The sequence below is a fragment of the Trichosurus vulpecula genome, chromosome 4 (assembly GCF_011100635.1).
Source record: "Trichosurus vulpecula isolate mTriVul1 chromosome 4, mTriVul1.pri, whole genome shotgun sequence".
Lineage (NCBI taxonomy): Eukaryota > Metazoa > Chordata > Mammalia > Diprotodontia > Phalangeridae > Trichosurus > Trichosurus vulpecula.
This window is the reverse complement of record NC_050576.1, coordinates 103,638,727-103,658,363: the sequence shown is the minus strand read 5'-3', so window position 1 is coordinate 103,658,363 and position 19,637 is coordinate 103,638,727. Positions and strand designations below refer to the sequence as shown.

Sequence of the window (19,637 nt, the reverse complement as noted above, 5' to 3'; positions counted from 1 at the left end):
TGCCTTCTACCATTTTTCACTAACCCAGGTCACACCACTCCATCTGAATTTGCCCTACTGCAGTTTACTCAGCAGGGAGGGAAGGATAGGGAAGAGAAAGGAGAGAGGAACATCATATCTGCTTGGTTATTTTAGGGGTATACGAGTTAGAGAAGAGTGTATGACACATTGTAGTGAATGGAAAGCAAACTTCAACTTGGTCCCTATTTCCCAAAAAATACTGTAGCAGGATTTCAGAGGAGCCGGGTTTAAAACCTTAAACCTTGCAAATGACTGGGCAGATCACTCAAACGAAGTCTGTTTCTTCTGCTATAAAATGGAAGTAATAACTGCCCTGCCCTCATCAGGGGGTTGCTGTGAGGATGGGGTGGGCTATAATAACGCACGTGGGAAACATTATACAAGGGTAAGGTGGTGTTTTATGATTCCTTTTCCTAAATAAGATTTTCCTCACCAGGCCCTAACTCTTCAGTATTCTAGTCACTTCTAAATCATATGCCTTCCTAAAATCTGCACCCTCTCCAGAACTAACAAGTCCTTTCTACAAGGATTGTACTTTGACAGGGAAGAATTTGAGGCTCTTGAATTAGGAAGCCATCATTGAGAATGGCTACCAAAGGTTCTTAAACCTATTTAAATAAGTTTCCAGAATTAAGTGGGTGGCAACTTGGCATACTGAATATGCTGAAGTGAGGCAGCCTCAGAGTAAGGAAATCAAGAGCCCTACCGGATACACTGTGACCTTGGGCCCATCACAACCTCTCAGTGATCTCCAAGGACATCTAAGACTAAGCCAAACTTACGTCACAAATTTAAAATTTCTCCCAACCCCGCGGATGGAACAGAGCTGGAGAAGACGAATGGCTAAAGGACAGAGATCTTAGAACAATCATCCACAGCTTCTGTGGTTACAACCTCAGATCTTGCCTGTGTAGTCACTTTGGGGCAAGTCACAATCTCCATAGGCTCATTTTCCCAAATATAAAATGAAGAGAGACCGTTTGTAGATCTAAATCTATGACCTTATGCTCAAAATTGTTCATGGCTACCAGTAAATCTGGTTATAGATGCGAAACGTAGGGTTACAACATGCAACTGCCTCTCCAGGCCTCATTTTCTTCACTGGACTAAAGATCCAATGCAGTAAGAGAAAAGGTGGGCATCTTTCGAACTGCCTCTAGTACGATTGCCAGGAAAATGGTGGGTCTGCATTTTCTAGGAAAGCCGCGTTCCTTGCCAGGCAGGGGTAGAGGGTCGGGCGGAATCTCTTCCCGATTAATGTTATGCTGCACCCCCTCTCCCTCCCGCCCCAGCAAGCAAATAGCTACTATATAGTTCCTTCCGTCCTAGGGGGCTGAACGCATGACGTCAGGCAGTAAGGTTAAGCCTAACCCAGCTCGGGATTGAGGAGGCCGGGCGTTGACGTCCTGTGAATTAGCAATAGTGGGAGGAGAGAGTTTGACGCTGGTTCCCAGGAGTTCAGTGTCCGTGTCACAAAGCCACTCCGACACAGCTGACCACTCAGGATGGGCAATGGAGGAGGATGGCACCCGCGTAGCGGACCCAAAAGTAACCGAAGACGCCTGCGCAGTGACGGAATGACTGTGGAGACCCGAAACGCAGCGGCTGCGCACTGAAGAAAGGAGGTGTGGAAGCTCCCACGCTGTGAGCCAGTCTGCGCCTGCGCAGTGGAGGCGGCTAAGGGAAGTAGTAGTAGTGGCGGCAGTGACGGCGGCGGCGGCACGATGGAGCCCGAGGAGCAGATGAACGAACTAGTGTCAGCCGAAGGCCGGAACAGGAAAGCCGTGCTGTGTCAGCGCTGTGGATCCCGGGTGCTGCAGCCCGGGGCCGCTCTCTTCTCCCGCAGACAGGTATTAAGCAACAAGGAGCCCACCTTCCTGGCTTAGAGGACAGGGCTGCTGGATCTGGAGACCTCGCCCTCCCCGTCCACAGCCCCGCCCCTTCGCGATGTGAGAGCTCTCCTTCTCTCGGTCCCGAGCCCCGCCCCTCGCTGCGCGAGATTTCTTCCTAGCCCCGCCCCTCGTCACGCGAGACCCTTCCTCCCCAAGCTCCGCCCCTCCGAATTTCCCCAGTCCGTCCGTGCTGCCCTCTGGCGGCGCCATCATGCGCCTGCGCCCTGGCCCTCCCCTTTGACCCCCGTTCTTTTGTCAGGTCACGGTCGCAACGCTTAGGTGGGATCGACCCTGACTCCCACACCCGGAGCCGGGGCAACGCTTGTAAGTTAGCCCGGCAAGGGTGGGGCCCAGGGCCCGGAAGCCTTTGAAGTTTTGGGGTCCTCCTACTGCCCGCGACTGTGGCCCGAGGCCCTGAGTGAGGTCGGTGCCGGACCAGGTGCCCTGGCGAGGCCTCGCTGCCGGACACCGTGCCGCCAGGCCCGCAGAGTCCCGGGACCCAGGTTCTCACCTCACCCCGTTTAGCTCTACAGCCCCTGGTCAGGGCACCGCGGCCTCGCCCTCGGGCCAGACTTGAAGCCCTGGAAAACCGAGGGAAAGGACTTGGGAAGATGTCCTCCCCTCCCCCCCCCCAATAAAAACTCAGTATGAGGTCGTACACACACTGCTGCCGCCGGGCCTCGATGCGCCCGAAATGTGGTAGAAACGGCTTGGAAGAGACTTTAATGGACAAGCCTAGGTAGGGCTCCGGGAGTGCGCTGAGGGGAATCCAACAGCTTAGCCCCCGGGAGCCGGTGCTCCTCGGTCTCCCCGCGGACACTCCCTCGGGAGGGAAAGGAGGATTTTGTGCCGTGTAGAATGATGCTGATGCCTCCTCCTCCGAGGCCTCCCCGCGCCCGCACCAGGCCGAGCTTTGTTTTCCTCCCGTAGTGAGGGTTTCTTTGTCACTGACCAGCAACAGCTAGGTTGTAGAACTTGTCAATCAAAAACCTATTAGAAAGTCCATTCAGTTAGTAAATGTATAGTTACTATAAATAAGCAATATTTCAAAATGTAACAGCAAGCAAAACTCATGGCGAGCTCCTCGTGAGTGCCCCCGGGACACCACGGTTGGCTGGAGACCGAGAATGGGGCGGGGTGGGGTGGGGGGGGCCTAGATTTACCTCTTTCACGTGCCTCCCAGTCTGACCGTCCCTCCTAGCTCACATTGGCTTCCTTTTTTGGCAAACCTGATTATGCGTGTAAGGGCAGCTAGGGGACGCCATAGTGCGCAGAGCGCCGGGCCTGGAGTCCGAAAGACTCATGTTCCTGAGTTCAAATGTGACCTCAGACACTTAGTAGCTGTGGGACCCTGGGCAAGTCATGTAACCCAGTTTGCCTCAGTTCCCTCGTTTGTCAAATGAGCAGGAGAAGGTTAAACTAACAAAGGTTACTTAGTCTGGGTGTTTTCTAGATCGTCTTGTCCCCTAGGTTTGGAAAAGTCACATGTGTTTCAGTATTTTTTAAAAAGTCCGTTTTTTCCCTCAAAAATAAGGGAAAGAAACAAAACAGGTTTTTGATTCCTTGATGAACGCCAAGCGCTGTGCTTATAAACACAGGGAGAAAAAAGTCTCTGCCCTCAATGAGCTTACATTTTACTAGCCAATACAGCACGTTCACAGATAAGTAAATACCAGATGCATGCAAAATAAATGCGCAGTAATTTGGAGAGGGACCTTAACAACCTCAGGAATTAGGAAAGACTTTTTCTGGGGAAGGTGGCATTTCAACTTTAAAGGGAGCTGAGATGGGGGAGAGGAGGGAGAGCATTCTAACGTGCACAAAGGTAACCCTAGAATCCCTAGTACAGTTCTGTTGACTAGTCCAGTGGCATAGATTCCCTTGATAATAAAAGCTATCGCTTATATTTCACTTTAAAGTTTGCAAAGCATTTTACATATGTTACTTGATCTTCACAGCAACCCTGTGAGGTAGATGCTATTGGATATCTTCAGTCTATGAAGGTTTTTTTGGACACATCTCAGCACTGGATGCCTGGTGCCTTGATGCACTCTTCCCAGTATTCAACCAATACCCTTATGTATCCCAACTAAAAACACTTCTCATTACCTGACCTGCAATTAAGGGAGGTCTTTGGCATTGCAACAATTACTCTGGAATATTCCTCTGTCGCTGCCATGTATGATAATCTTGACTAGCCAGGAAACAAATCTAAATGGGAACATTGAGTAAGAGTGGACACTCAGCAAATCCAGTAAGTGTTGTTGAATATATATGACTAGTAAGTAATAAGACAGAGTCTAGTAAGTCAGGGAAGAGTTGTAGTATATTGGTCCATAAATGAGAACAGAGTTAATATTTGTTGGTTGTGCTAACACTTAGAGTAACACCAAGCACATATTTTGCTTGATCTCTGTTTAATGGAGATATTATTAATGTACACTTACATCATGGTTTAATCTGTGGATGTCAAAGCTCTTTACAAAAGTTAAATTCTCAGGGATCGCCTGAAGTTACATAGTCTATCCTCCTGCAAATTGTTATAACATGATCTCATCCACAGTCACATGACTGCGTGTTGGCAGAAAATATTTTAAGGGAAATTGACGCCTATAAACATGAAATGGCTTTTCACTTTGTAATGTCATCAGAGAAGTCACAGGTTATTAGCAAATAGATGTCTGTGTATTATGATGATAATGATACAGACATCTATTTGAACAAAAGGGAAGTACCACGGTGGGGGGGAGGGTGCAGTGTTAGGAAGCATGGTTCTCCCCAAAGAACTCTTGAAGTGACCACCAGTATGGTTCCAGTTTCCCACACAGGAATTCCTGAATGCAAACTAAGGAATTCCTCATCAGGCTCTATTGCATACTTCATAATTATACTTTGTAGAGAACTTGCCTACCCTGTTCTTCCTGCCCCTCATTGCTGTCAAATTACTTACCATTTAAGGGCTTTCACTTGAGTTCTTTGCCCATCACCAACGCCATGTCAGTACACTTAAGTTATTGTCTTGTTTCACAACTGGCTGAAAATCTTAAGAGATAATAGAATTTAGATCTAGAAGGGACTTAAAGCTCATAATCCCATCATTTTACAAAAGAAGGAATTACTAAAGTCTAGAGGGAAATATGATGAGAGACAGAATGGAGATCTGCTTTGGTGGCATTGGAAACCATGTAGGATTGGTCAAGTGTTAGTAGAGCTACCTTGGCAACATTGGAAAATTAAAGTGGTTCTTTGGCTGCAAAAGCCCCTTGGTTTTCTGGGCTGCTGATGGAGAATCCTGGAGGTTGGAAGGGATCTTGGGCATGGAGTCCCAGGTCCTGGGGCTGACTGAATCCTAGGAGCACTTGATATAATGTTGTATATTCAGTCTGCTCAGGGAATCCAGAAAATAAGAGAGCCAGAATACTCTGTACTGCTACATAGACAAGACACCAGCCCTAACTAGAATCTTGGATATATCAGTAGCATCAGGAAGCAAGACATGAACCATCTAAAATCCCAACTCAAACCATACACCTTGTTCCCCTTTTAAAAATTGTTATTACTTGAGGTTGCAGGACAGTGAGTGTGATCAAGAAACAGGGTGTTGTGTGATCCCATGTGACTCTGTGTTTTCTTGCATGGCAGCTGTTCCTTCCTTCCATGAGAAAGAAACCAGCTCTGGCTGATGGCAGCAACCCAGAAGGTGATTTCCTTCAAGAACACTGGCTGGTCGATGACATGTTCACCTTTGAGAATGTGGGCTTCACCAAAGACGTGGGGAACATCAAATTTTTGGTCTGCGCAGATTGTGAAATTGGACCCATCGGCTGGCACTGCCTGGATGACAAAAATAGTTTCTATGTGGCTTTGGAGAGGGTTTCCCATGAGTGACTAAGGGATCTTCAGCAGCAGCTTCCCATGGTGGAAGCTTCTCCCCAAAACAGCAGTCATTCTAACCTGATATAACTGTTCTGCTGCTTTCTTCTCTATACTAATGTAAAGTTGTGAGTACAACAGTGTCTACTTGGACATACAGAGGGTTTACCCTAACTTGTTTCCTTGACACTTCAGGTGCACATGTCTCAGATATTTCTCCCTGTAGTGCCCCACTCCTTCCACTTCCCCATTCTGGTTTGAATGATGTTGGGAAGCCAGGTACCTCCCAGAATTTATCCACTGGCCTGGCCGTGTGTCTGTGTCTCTTATTCAGGTGCTACATTTTGTTTCCTGCTCTAGGTGACAGTCAGATTTTTACTCTTCTGATTTGTTTGACCCCTTTTAGCTTTTGAAATTCTCATGTGGTTTCTCATCAATGGTCTAGCCTCACCCTTATAATATATGAGTAGGGAGTTAAAGTTTTAGCACGTCTGCCAACCACCACAAAGAAAAGTAATTCACCAGATGTGTCTGAGATTCTCCTTTGACTATCAGGGTGGAGAGCACATAAAGAAGGAACCACTGCTAACTTGCATGTGAACTTTACAACCTCAGCTGACCAGATGACTGAGTCCCTTCTTCATGGGAAGAACTGTGTCTAAAGAAAGCGTCATCAGTACAGAGTTATTGAACCTAGTGGACATGGTGCAGGGCAAGAATTCTTGGTGAGATGGGAATTTTTCTTATCTTTAACACTCACCGTCCTAACAAATTCCAGAATGCAAACTTTCCATCCAATTACCTGTATTCCTGTTCAATTCAAGGAAAACTCTTGGCCCTTCTGGTTTGGTGCTGATCCAAGAGGGCATTAAGTGTGAATGAGTAGGTATACTTGTTTTGTTCTCTTCTGTGCTTTCCATGTACTCATTCATCTCCATTGAACTTGTCCGTGGTACCTTCTCTCCTCTGATGCATAAAGTAAGGTTTAAAGCAGCCTCCTGGGACTACTTTGGGGGCCGGGGGGTTGAGGTAGAGAGGAAGTACAGATTACTCAGTTCAAGCACCATCTTCAGTGATTGCCTCACACCTCTTGGTTTGGTGCTCTGTTCCATTCTCTTACTTCTTTCTTTCCCTCTCCCCTGACCCCTTTAACATATCTATAGAGTGGGTTCCCCCATTGAGGTGAAAGTATTGTGCATAAATCTTTAACCAGCTTGCCCCCCACAAAGATAGGGGCTTTATGGACTCCTAAAGTGCTACTATTGGTAGAATTGGGCCATACCTAAGTTTTCTGAACATCTAAGAAGTGTGGCTATATAGTTGCTAGGAACACAACTGAGGGTTTTGTTTTGTTTTTTATTGATACAAAGACACTTGGGCCAAAGAAGCCAAACCAAGTAGGTGTGTCTGGTGGTATGTTGGCCCCTCATACTACCAGTCAAACCTGGACAAGCAGTTTTTGCCTCAGAAGCCAAAAATACAAGACATTTACTACTACATCTTTTCAGATTTACTGACAATAAAAAAAAAATCTGCACAATGGTTAAAAGACCTCATGTGTGTCCTTGGAGAGCATGTTTGGATCAGGCCTCTTAGGGCTTCTGCCTTCTCTGGCTCATCAGCTACTTAAGTCATTGGGAAGCCCCCACTCAGCTTTCACTTTTTGGTGCCCAGTCTTGATTAAAGAAAACTTCTTGTGTGTAGCTTTACACAGTACCTTCCACATAGCAGTAAATAAATGCTTACGAATAAATGAATCAGCCACTTCCACTAGGTCTGAAAGGGCAACTTGGCCTTACTCCTGTGATCAAAGTAACTGTGGTTGCTCCAGAAAAAGCATTTGGCCTTGTCAAGGGGTCTTTTGCAACTGGAATGTTGCTTCTATCTACAAGGAATCAAAGCAGAGCATACTCCATTGCTATATTTCATGTTAGCGCCATGCTCTCTCAATAAGGGCACATGGGTTGCAGTATTACAAGGTATATTTCAGTACTCCACAACGGTCAGTTTCTTTCCTCCAGACTCAGTTCTTCACTTAACATCAGTTATTCATACAGTATTTAATTTCAGTTAGTTACAGATTTATTGAGGAGCAGAATGGGACATATAAACATTTCAAAATAAAATTCTGTAACAGTCATCTTCAAAAGAAAATAATTTTCTGTTGTGTTCCAAAGTTAAAATACTTTAAAAGGCTATATTTTCTGGCATATCCATTAAAATGAGGCTCATTTAAAACAGTTTTGTGGACAAAGAATTTAGTTCTTTGGGTCAATATATGCTAATGATATCTTTGATCTGTAAGGAAGGGCTAAAAAAAACATTATGCTTTTCTCAGACTTGGATAGAAAGCAGGCTGGATAAGATGTATAACTGTGCCAAGTATGTTACTAAGGCCACAATAGTGACTGCGGCCTGGGAAAGAAGCTGGGACTTTTTCAAGCAGAGCTAAGGCTGACTTCTGAGCTTTCCTTGGCTGTCTTGGAAGTGTTTGTAAATGTCCCCATTTGAGTGGAAGGGGTTAACTACCTGGAGATGGGAGTTAACCATCATGAATGAGGGCTAAGAGTCAGAAGCTCAAGAGATACCTCTCAGACACAGGCTCAGAAATGCCCCCGAAGAGGCCTGGCAATCGTAATTAATGTTTTATCTTGACTCAACTCTTGGTGAACAGGATATGCTTGTTCTCCCAGAGCCTTTCCATCTCTATTCACCCCACCCTCACTGGACTAGGCTGTCTGTGGTTCTCATTTCAGTATCATTTTGTTGTGTTAGAAGGAAAGGTATGGGACAAGTAAACAAAGGCCCCAACTCCTCCTTTCTCAAAGGGCTCTAGAGCTTTTAGTCTGCTGGAAAAGCAAGTTGGTATAGACCAGGAAGCTCCTTCTTGCACCAGTTTAAATTCCTGAACAGGTATGTCCTGATGACTTGTTTAGTTCAGGCATCTCCGACTCTTCCATGGGATTTTCTTGGCAAAGATACTGAAGTGGCTTGACATTTCCTTTTCCAGTGGATTGGGGCAAAAAGAGGTGAAGTGCCTTGCCCAGGGTTACAAAGCTAAGAAGTGTCTGAGGCCACATTTGAACTCAGGTCTTTCTGACTCCAGGCCCAGCACTCTATCCCTTGAACAGCTCTCTCCTAATACCCTCCTCCAATGTGACCTACAGGGATTTAGTATGTGAAAATACACATAAATAGTAATGAAAAGGTTGAAATTACAAAACACGGGGCAGCTAGCTGGCGCAGTGAGCAGAGCCCAGGAGTCAGGAGGACCCGAGTTAAAATTCAGCCTCGTACACGTGACATACTTACTAGCTATGTGACCTTGGGCAAGTCACTTAACCCCAATTGTCTTCCCTTCTCCCCTCAAAAAAAGAAAATAAATTTGGAAATGGGATGAGACTGTGAATGAAGAAAGGAAGAAATCCAAGATACTCGTTTTTTAAAAGTTGTAAGAAGTGATCAAATTTAACAAAGACTTGTTAAAGGCCCTACTTTGCACTAAGCACAGGAGTCAAACCCACAGCTGGCAACACTCTAAGTGAAGCCTGAACCAGATTAAGATATAATTGGGAAATATTTAACAAAATAAAAATAGAACACAAATAATGTCAATATGTGGTTTTTAAGTCGGTATTCCTTATATACAATTTAGTGACCCTTGTTTCGAGTTAGACACCTCTGGTATAGAATATTGCAAAAATTTAAACTAAGACTGGATCCTGCCCTTATGGAACCTAGGAATCAGAACAGTGCATAAATGAGATGCAAAGTGCTGTGGAAGTTGGTAGAGGATGTTCCAGAATGAAACTAATTGTCAGCGTTCCAAAAAGATTGAGGATCCCTGGATTGCCGGGGAAGGAAACAACAAACCATGCCAGTATCTTTGCCAAGAAAACCAAGAGGGATCCCAAAGAAAAGTGACTGAACAATAACCAGGTTGTTGTGGCATGGTGATATATTTGGCTGAACAGCTGAATACTACGAAGAGGGGCAGGGGGAGGCTATAATAACGTTCAATGGTATCAGTGTTGCTAACTAGCATCTACATAAAGAAGGGCCTCCCCCTCATCCACACCAAATGGTAATAAAGTGGGTTTTAGCTACAGGTGCTGTTCACCTTCAGTAGGAAAGGTGAACTCTTTTTCCCTAGTAGTAGCCACCATGGCTTAATAGTGCCATGCATTTCTAAAGTACTTTATCCTACATTTAAAGCACTGTCAAAATGTCCATTTGCATGGAATCACTCATGATCTCTCACCATACCTTTGTGATAAATGACAATTTAAAGTGCAGCTAGTATTTTTGAAAAGTTGGGGTTTTTTTCTGATACGAAATTGCCTAGCACTGAATCTGGGGCCTTCACCTCCTGGAGGTGCTGGAGGGAGATACTCATTTACAAATATTATTTGGGCAAATGGGAACATTAATTGTTCTGGTGCCACATATCAGTGTCTTTGAATACACAAATAGAGTTTGTATCTTCTTGGTCAAAGATCAGGTGGATCTGAAATCAAATGAAAAAGCTGAGACACCAGTTTTAAATCTTCCCCAATTGTTCCCCAACCCATCTAAAGGACTTCAGGACTAGAATTTTGCCTTGGGAGAATGGAATTTAGCCTCATAAATCTGACTCCATAAATTGCATACACATTAGCCTATCCCCTAAGCCACTACCACCTCCTGTTAGTCACTCTTCTTTTTTTCTCAGCCAAATTAAAACAAAGTTTATTAAAGATTCTCCATAATTGTAATACAAGCGGGCCAGGTTGAATCTGAGCGCCTTCATGGAGGCAAGATGAGACTTACATACACACTGTGGGAGGGATCTGGGGCGGATCTCGATGGGACTGGGGTCACTCTCCATTCACCTTTGAGAAGGACATGACCATTACTGGGGGCAGTAGCTTGGGAATGGATGAGAAACTGCAACTTCTTCCATTACAGCTGGAAAAATATTGAAGGCGATCATTATTAGAGGGTGGCTCGAATGACACTTCACTCCCTCATTAGTCTGCCCCTAAGCAGGGAAAAGGGCTAATTGGTTAACCAGAAGGGACAGGAATTGCAGACAGATGTGCTCTGGATAACAGCTAAATCAAGACTGTGAGATGGGTGTGGGACTTGAACTCTAAAGTGAACCAACCTGAAAACTCTCAAAAGTAATGACATGGATAGGCTTTTCAGTAAAATGCAGATAATTTGGAACGTGTTCCGTGTGATCGCAGAAAGCCGTCCCTTAAAAAAAGAAAACTCAGGACACTTTAAAAAACATCTTTCAAATGATTCAACAAAGAGCTTTCCAGGGCGCATATTGGGGGGCAAATTCAAAACTAAATTCTAAAGTACGCATATTGGCCGGAGAGGTACTTAGGGAATGGGGGTTGGAGGGAAGCCAACGCCGGCTCATCGCTTTGACTGCCGTTTCTGCTACACCCAGCGACTAAGCGAGGTAAAGCCTCAAGTCCGGGAGGATACACCTTGGTCCGGAGGGATTCAGTCTCCTCCCTCTCTCTGTTACAAACTGCCCAATGAGCAGCTCCGGCGGGGATATTTCATAAGCAGCTGCCCAATTAGAAAAGGAGGGGCGGATTTCTTTGGAGGCCTGGCCCAGTGAGAAGAGCGGAGGGTGGGGCCCGGCTCACGAGACAGCCCAATGGAAGCTGAGATGAGGGCGGGACTACAGGTTCGGCGGGGCTATATAAGCCGCCGCGGGAGGGAAGCGCACTCGAATTTCCCGTGTTGGCAGAGACCCGTAACTCGTCTGCAGTCAACAGCACCCTCCTGTCTTCACGCGTCGGAGCCGCCATGGTGAGGGGAGGACTATGTGGAAGGGTCAGGGCTGTTGGGGGGAGGGGAGGCGAGGCAAAGGAGCCCTTTTCTACCCACGTCCCAGAAACTCCGTTATAGGGAAGCCCTGAGTCCATAATAGAGCACACCCAAATGGGGTCGGGGCGAGATGAGCTGCGCTCAAGCAATGCAGCCTGACACCTTGGAAAGGAGGGGAGAGGGGAAAGAGCTGCTAAGTTACAAAGTTGCCTTGCCTGGTCGTCGGCCCCAAACCCTTTCCTCCCCTCCCCCTTTAGGCTTGGAAGTGTCTTGGGAACAGGCAGGAATTTCTGACCCTCCCCTGCTCCGTCTTTTTCTGCTGGCTGCTCTGCCAAAGGACAAAGTCTCCACTGCCCTTAAAGTTTGGACTCCCAGAGACGGAGGGGGGCAGTGAGAAAACTCATAACTTTCTCCTGCTTCTGGTTTCGAACTGGTTCTGGGACCCCTTGGCCTGATGAGGGTCTGGAGCCTGCCTCTGACTAGCGTGGAATGAGGGGGCGGGCGCGACGTGGAGTTCCAAGCTTCTTTCCTGTACTAGCTGCCTAAGATTTTGGGGTTTCCTTGTTGCTGCCCCTCCCAGCGCAACGGGACAAATGTGTCTTTGTGCTGGGTCCTTTTAAATATTTGAAGGGAGGTTTTGGGGGTGGGGCAGTCCATCCTGGCCCAACCTGACCAGCCAGGTTTCCCAAGTCCTGCCAGCAGGTGTCAGCACCCTTTAGAAGCTCCCTTTTTTGCCTCAGAAAGGTGCTGATGGCCGTAGTTGGGTGAGGGAGGGAAAAGGAGAAGTAAGATATGGGATTCAAACATCCTGAGCTGTTCACCATGAGAACTGATCCACCTGGGAGTAGCAGGACGGGTTCTTGTCTTTCTAGACTCTTTCTGGAGAATGACTATTGTTTTCCACTTTGTTCGTCCAATGTTGCTATAGGTGGTGAAGACAACAGCCCACTAAGTGGGATAGGAAATGGGGAGGGTGTCCTTGCAACTCACACTGCCCAGTCTTACTGGTTTTAAGCAATTCAAACAGATTGGCCAATCTGTAACTCCCGTGCCTGGAATCCAGACGTTGCAGGCCTCTCCTAATTAGGGAAGGGGAACTGCCTGCCTGTTTGGGCAGAAGAGGGGGAGGGGTGGAATAGAGGTCCTGAAAGGGAGCTGGTTCGAAGTAGCTAGACTCCTTGCCACAGGAAGCCAGGTGGTCTGGAGGCTTGGGGCATCGAGTCAGTGCCCTAGACCAGGTTCTCAGTTAATGCTGTACAAGCATAGCAGGTCCATAACAATCCCCCTTCTGCAGCTAGTAGGTGATATTGCCCTTACTGGTTGGACAGGACTGAGGATTGGATCAAACACAAAGAGGATCTTACCTGGTAGGAAATAGCAGAAAGGCCCCTACTATTGTTTCACCTAAATTCTCGTTTCCCCACTTCTTCCCCCACCCCGAAAAACAGGAACAATAAACCTATGCTAATTTGTTTTTTTGTTTTCAACATACAGCGCGAGTGTATCTCCATCCATGTCGGCCAGGCTGGAGTGCAGATGGGCAATGCCTGCTGGGAATTATATTGCTTAGAGCATGGAATCCAGCCCAATGGTACCATGTCCAGTGATAGGACCTTGGGGGTTGGTGATGACTCCTTCAATACCTTCTTCAGTGAGACTGGAGCTGGCAAGCATGTCCCCAGAGCAGTCTTTGTAGACTTGGAGCCTTCGGTAATAGGTAAGGAGTGAAAAAAAGCAGTGGCGGGAGGGAGAGAAGGAAAGACAAAGAAAAGCTTCCCCCTCCCCCAGCCTGGACTCCTTGCCCCAGGCCCCAAAGTCCTTGGAGAGCCTGACTTGGAAAATGAGCCGGCAATGGAATCCAAACCTGTCTGCATGCCAAAAACAATAGTGATGCCTGCCGCTCTTGTCAAGGCTGTCTCCAGGAGAGGGCAGAGCTGAGGGGCAAGAAATTCCCCCAAGTTCTGTTGACTCCAATCTCTGCCTCAAATCTAGAGCTGTTTTTCTCCGGCAACGGAGGGAGCAATCCCAAGCAGTTCAGTGGAGTTAATCATCTGCATGTGGGTGGAAACAGGCTGGTCTTCTTTCATCCAGCCTAAGGAGGCATGGGGCAGGGGAAACAGGAACAGACACTTTTCCCTCCTACTGCTCCCATTCGGAGGGGCTGAGGCACCTCTTCCCCTTCCAAAAAGAAAAGCATTTCTAGGCTGACCAATCCAAGGGGAATGGGATTCCCACAAAATGATGAGTACTCAGCTAAAGTAATTTAACCAATAGCTCCAAGCAGGTGGGTTGAATCGACTGTTGCTGGCTCTCTGCAGGCCCTAGCTGCCTTTCCTCTTAGCCACCTCAGCTGGGCCTCATTGGCTTCCTGCCCTGGGAACCTCCCACTTTTTGAAAGCCATTACTGCAAATAGGTGAGAAGGTGGAGAATTGTAAGCCTGCTGTCTCTCTGGCTAACCGTCGTTTGGTATTATTATCATGAACATTAATAATAAACATTTCTAGATGCAAGACAGAGATTGGAGTCATCAGAGCTTTGATGATGAATTTCTTCCCTCCCTAGCCCCCAGCACAAAAAGAGCCCTTGGCTCTCAAGGATAATAATAGCTAACGCTTATATAAAGGGCAGCTAGGTGGCACTGTGGATAGAGTGCCTGCCTTGGAGTCAGGAGGACCCAAGTTCAAATACGGCCTTACAGTTACTAGCTGCTCGACCCTGGGCAAGTCACTTAACCCTCAGTTTCCTCATCTGTAAAAATGAGCTGGAGAAAGAAATGGTAAACCACTCCAGTATGTTTGCCAAGAAAGTCCCAAATGGGGTCACGAAGAGTCGGATACAGCTTGAACGACAAAAAACTTAAATAACACTTTAAGGTTAGCCAAGTGCTTTACAAATGTTATCTCATTTTGCGTTCATAATAATCCTGAGAGGCAGGTGCCATTATCCCCCTTTTACAGGTGAAGAAACTAAGGCACACCAGGGTCAACCCAGTAAGTGTCTGAAGCCAGATTTGAATTAATTTCTTTATTATTTCTCTACAGTACTCTATCCACTGGGCCAGCTAGCTGTCTGCCGTTAGGTTCTTCCTTACCCCCTCATCTCAGCTCTTCTTCCTCATAAATCGAAGCAGGTATTGATCTATGTCTATGATGAGTTTATTAAGAATTTCAGGTTGGTGTGCTATAGCAGAAAGAGCCAGACTTGAAGAGACCCGGGTTCAAATGCTGACTGCTGCTAGACATGTCATTTTCCCTCTCAGACCCCCCCATTTCCTCATCTGTAAAATGGATATATTCCTACCACTTTTTCCACAGGATTGTTATAAAAACAACTTTTTAAGCTGCAGAGAACTATAGAAATGTTTGCCCAGTCCTCCTTCCCTGAGCCCCTGGGACTAAAAGTTAAAACTGAAGCTATACATGTAAAGGCCTAGAGGTTAAATATCTCCTGCCTTTCCTCCTGCCCAGACTCCCAAATCCACAGACCTAAAAGTCTGGAATGAAAGGTTTAGTTGTAATAAGCCAGATCCTTCTCCATTCTAGCCTCTGTTTTCTGATGGAGTTCATTAGAGGGTAGTAATGTTTTGATTATTTTGCAAAATATAGTCCAGTACACTAGGAAAGACCTGAGTTCAAATTCAGCTTCAAACACTAGCCGCCTGACCCTGGGCAAGTCATTTAACTAATGTTTTCAACTGCAAAATGAGACTCATAATAGTACCTACGTACCACAACAACCCTGTTGTGAGGGTCAGATGGGATAATAGTTGTGAAGTATTAATACATTATCTCCTATCTTGTAGGTGCTTTAAAAGTGCTTCTTTCTTTCCTTGTACTGACCTACCCTTTCTTCCTTCACCCCTACATTCTTCCTCACAGATGAGGTTCGGACTGGCATGTATAGACAGCTATTCCATCCTGAGCAGCTGATCTCTGGCAAAGAGGATGCTGCTAATAACTATGCCCGGGGCCATTACACTGTTGGGAAGGAAATAATTGATCTCGTATTGGAGCGCGTCCGAAAACTGGTGAGCCAGGCAAATGTGGCATCTCCCGTTGCCTCCCGTCAGCCCTGACCTTCCTGACTGGCTACCATTAAGTACCCAGTCATCACCATTTCCCCAAGGGTCTTTGCGACCTCAGGGTGTAGGACTCTTGTGTAGGGAGGGTAAAAGTAAAGGGAAACCAGACCTCTACTGACCCTTCCTTGCCAGAACCAATGGTTCCCAGAGTCTTCCTTCCAAGTTGACCTGTCCAGCCATTTCTCTGGTGGCTTCTCCCACCAAGGGAATGGTCATTTGGTCAACATCAGTGAGAAGTATTCTGAAAGAGGATACTTGTGGGTGGTGATTAAAGTAGGGAAAAAGTGCCTATAGTAAAGGACAGTAGCTGACTCTAGAACCTTTCCCTAGCGCAAGAGTTCTTAACTTTTTATGTGTGTCATGGACCCCTTCTCAATGTTTTTAGAAACAGAAAATACATGTGATGTCCTGAACCCCCAAGCTAAAGACCCTGCTGGAAGGGAAATTCTCCATCTTCCATGTGAATCTAGAGTTAAAATGAACTGACCCTCTTCTCACTCGGGAAGGTCTGTTGGCTTTTTCAGTCCTACCTCAGATCTGGCAGGTCTGATAGTCTGCTTGAGCCATGTATCAAATCCAGTCTTTGCTAAGTCCTAGCAGACAGGGAGTAAGACCCAATGGCCTCACACCTCTGTGATTATTGCCTGTCTTTATCTGCATCCACTCGACACATTTGTTTTCTAGCCAATTAATTGTGAATTGAGGGCAATACTTACCAGCCTAGAAAGGTAGCAGTTAATCTTGTTCTTCAATATATCCCATTCCCTACCTGGGGCATGAAGAGCTGGAAATGTATCTACCTTGTAGCAGGAAAAATAACCCTGAGTCAGGAGATCCCTCTGTTTTTAGGAAACAGCTCTGAGAAGGCTTTAAGCCAATCTGAACAGAAGAAACTCCTAGGGCCTGTATTATCCTAGTGACTGTGAAGAACGGTATTCTCCCTAACACTTGCCTTGCCCCCAAACTACCATGACCTGATGTTGATTAGATCTTTCAAGATCTTTTCAAGTTCTTCATAGTAGAAATAGAGGCTATTTGATCCTAGGGAAGCTAACAGCTATGGCTTCTCTCCATTATGGCCATAAACCATCCTCAGACAATTTAAATACCTCTTAGATAATCTCTTCCCTAAAAACTACTGGGATAGGAGTATATTCTTTTATGTTTTTAAAAGGGAATTCTTTTCCCCAAATCACGAAGGGGTAGGGAGGTCTCCTGATACATGTGCAAGAGATCTTGTATTCATCGTCACCTGCTATCTTATCCACTTGTTTTTCCCTCCTTGCCTTCCCCCAGTCAGACCAATGCACAGGGCTACAGGGATTCCTGATATTTCACAGCTTTGGAGGCGGCACAGGTTCAGGTTTCACCTCTCTGCTGATGGAGAGGCTCTCTGTTGACTATGGCAAGAAGTCCAAGCTGGAGTTTGCCATCTACCCAGCCCCACAGGTATCCACAGCTGTAGTGGAGCCCTATAACTCCGTCCTTACCACTCACACCACGCTGGAGCACTCAGACTGTGCCTTCATGGTGGACAATGAAGCAATCTATGACATCTGCCGCCGGAACCTGGACATTGAGCGCCCTACATACACCAACCTCAACCGGCTCATTGGCCAGATTGTGTCCTCCATCACTGCCTCCCTGCGCTTTGATGGCGCTCTCAATGTAGACCTTACGGAGTTCCAGACCAACCTGGTGCCCTATCCTCGAATCCACTTCCCCCTCGTCACCTACTCACCCATTGTCTCTGCTGAAAAGGCCTATCACGAACAGCTCTCTGTAGCAGAGATCTCCAATGCCTGCTTTGAGCCCTCCAACCAGATGGTAAAGTGTGACCCACGTCATGGCAAGTACATGGCCTGTTGCATGCTATACCGAGGTGATGTGGTACCCAAGGACGTAAATGCCGCCATTGCCACAATCAAGACTAAGAGAACCATTCAATTCGTAGACTGGTGTCCCACTGGCTTCAAGGCAAGTAGGAGGCAAGGGAGGGAACAATCATGGGTGATGGCAAGATTCCTAATACTTGGCCTTGGGATACATTGACTCTAAAACTGCATGAGTTTTCAATGTGACACAAGCATGAGCCAGAGTCCAAATAGTTGTCTTCCCTGAACTTGGGTTCTCAGGGGAGAGAGGAAGCTCAGATTCTTGGGTGGTTAAAGAAGTTATTGGATACTTTGTGGGGAACCCAAACTCACTCCATTTAATCTGAGGCAATTAAGTTATTGGTGAGAGTAAGGGACTGTCTTGCCTCTTTTTGCATCCCCAGAGCTTAGCACAGTGCCTGATACATAGTAGTCACTTGATAAGTATTTGTTGAATTAAATTGAAAAACCTATGCCCTTTAATTCCTGTCCCCCTCCCCACCTTGACTTGCCATGGATGGTCGGGGCAACCCCAGCCTCTGAGGTGCTACTTTTGACTTAACTTGGCTCACACAGGTTTTATAACCCAAACCTTGGGATTTTTAATTTGTTTAAAAAAAAAAATTGAATCATGTGATCTAATCCCCTCTCATTTTATGGAAAACTGGCAACTTAATGGGCTTCTCTGAGCCTGAAGCATCACAGCTAGTCAGTGTCAGGACTAAGACTAGAACCCAAGTCTTCTACTCATTGTGTTGATCATCCCCAACCCCATCATGTTGCATCCCAGCAGTACACATTTTAAAATTGGCACTCTCTCAAATAAGTACCTATTTTTTAAGCAATTGGGAAAGACTGCTTGGATCTCTTTTTGCTGCTTGTATTACTTCAGTCACTAGGGCCTTAGAGGTAACACAATAGGGTATTTTCAAAGAGGAGTGTGTGGGTAGCTTTTTGTCCTATTGGAAAGTTAAGTCAAAGCTACTACAAATAGTTAAATGATGAGAAGTTCTAAATTTAAAAAAAATGATGAAGTTCTGTTGAATAAGGATGTCCTGGCCTTCTCAGAGAAATAAACCTCTTTAAAGTAACCATCGTAGGGGGGGGAAAAAAGAAGCAGGCTCCACTTATCCTAAAAGCAATAAGTTCATCCTGGAAACCAGGCTCTTTCGTGGCAACATTGCCAGAGGAAGGAAGGAAGTCAGGACTGATGGTATATTTGTCAGAGAACATATGTTCCTATAGAGGTGTAGACCCCACCTCAAAATATCTCCAGGTTAGGGCAAGACAGCTTGAGAATTGAGGAACCCCTCAGCTAGAACTAATTGTCCTGTCTCTTTCAGGTTGGTATCAATTACCAGCCCCCAACTGTGGTACCTGGTGGAGACCTGGCGAAAGTACAGCGGGCACTATGCATGCTGAGTAACACAACAGCCATTGCCGAGGCATGGGCCCGTCTAGATCACAAGTTTGACCTTATGTATGCCAAGCGGGCATTTGTGCACTGGTATGTGGGTGAAGGCATGGAAGAAGGAGAGTTCTCGGAGGCTCGGGAAGATTTGGCTGCCCTAGAGAAGGATTATGAGGAGGTAGGCACAGACTCTGTAGAGGGCGAAGATGAAAGTGAGGAGTACTAGACGGCGTCCAGCAAACAGGCTCATCTGGCCCATCCACCTTTGGTGTCTTTCTCTTTTCCTACTGCCCCACATCTTTTCTTACTTGAAATAAATATGAACTTTTTTTATTTTTTTGAATACCCCACTGAAGCTTGCAGACCCTGCTGCTTTTCACTTTGGTGTCTTTCTCTTTTCCTACCACCCCACAATAAAATCTTTTTTTACTTGAAATAGATGTGGACTTTTTTTTTTTTTAATGCACCACTGAAGCTTGCAGACCCTGCTGCTGTTCGATTTTATTGTCCTTTCTCTCCGTTCTTTGAGCTAGACTGAAAGAACAAGACAAAGTGCTGAAGATGGGCAAGTGGAATCTCTTGTTTCCCTCTCAAATTCCTTTGCCTCCACATCTTTACACTGAAACTTGGATAGTTCTCTGTGTGTCTGTGGAGG

The 19,637-nt window shown here is 46.1% G+C and overlaps 2 protein-coding genes across 2 annotated transcripts; both read left to right on the top strand.

Moving 5' to 3' along the window:
* Positions 1 to 1,677: 1,677 nt before the first annotated feature.
* On the top strand, positions 1,678 to 7,328 carry RABIF (RAB interacting factor). Its single transcript, XM_036754718.1, has 2 exons — positions 1,678 to 1,871; positions 5,556 to 7,328. The coding sequence occupies exons 1-2, from the start codon at positions 1,746 to 1,748 to the stop codon at positions 5,799 to 5,801; spliced, it is 372 nt and encodes a 123-aa protein (XP_036610613.1). The 5' UTR covers positions 1,678 to 1,745; the 3' UTR covers positions 5,802 to 7,328.
* A 4,194-nt stretch (positions 7,329 to 11,522) lies between these two features.
* Positions 11,523 to 19,415, top strand: LOC118846251 (tubulin alpha-8 chain). Its single transcript, XM_036754577.1, has 5 exons — positions 11,523 to 11,597; positions 13,110 to 13,332; positions 15,495 to 15,643; positions 16,994 to 17,674; positions 18,915 to 19,415. Exons 1-5 carry the CDS (start codon positions 11,595 to 11,597, stop codon positions 19,206 to 19,208), a joined length of 1,350 nt encoding a protein of 449 aa, XP_036610472.1. The 5' UTR covers positions 11,523 to 11,594; the 3' UTR covers positions 19,209 to 19,415.
* Positions 19,416 to 19,637: the final 222 nt, after the last annotated feature.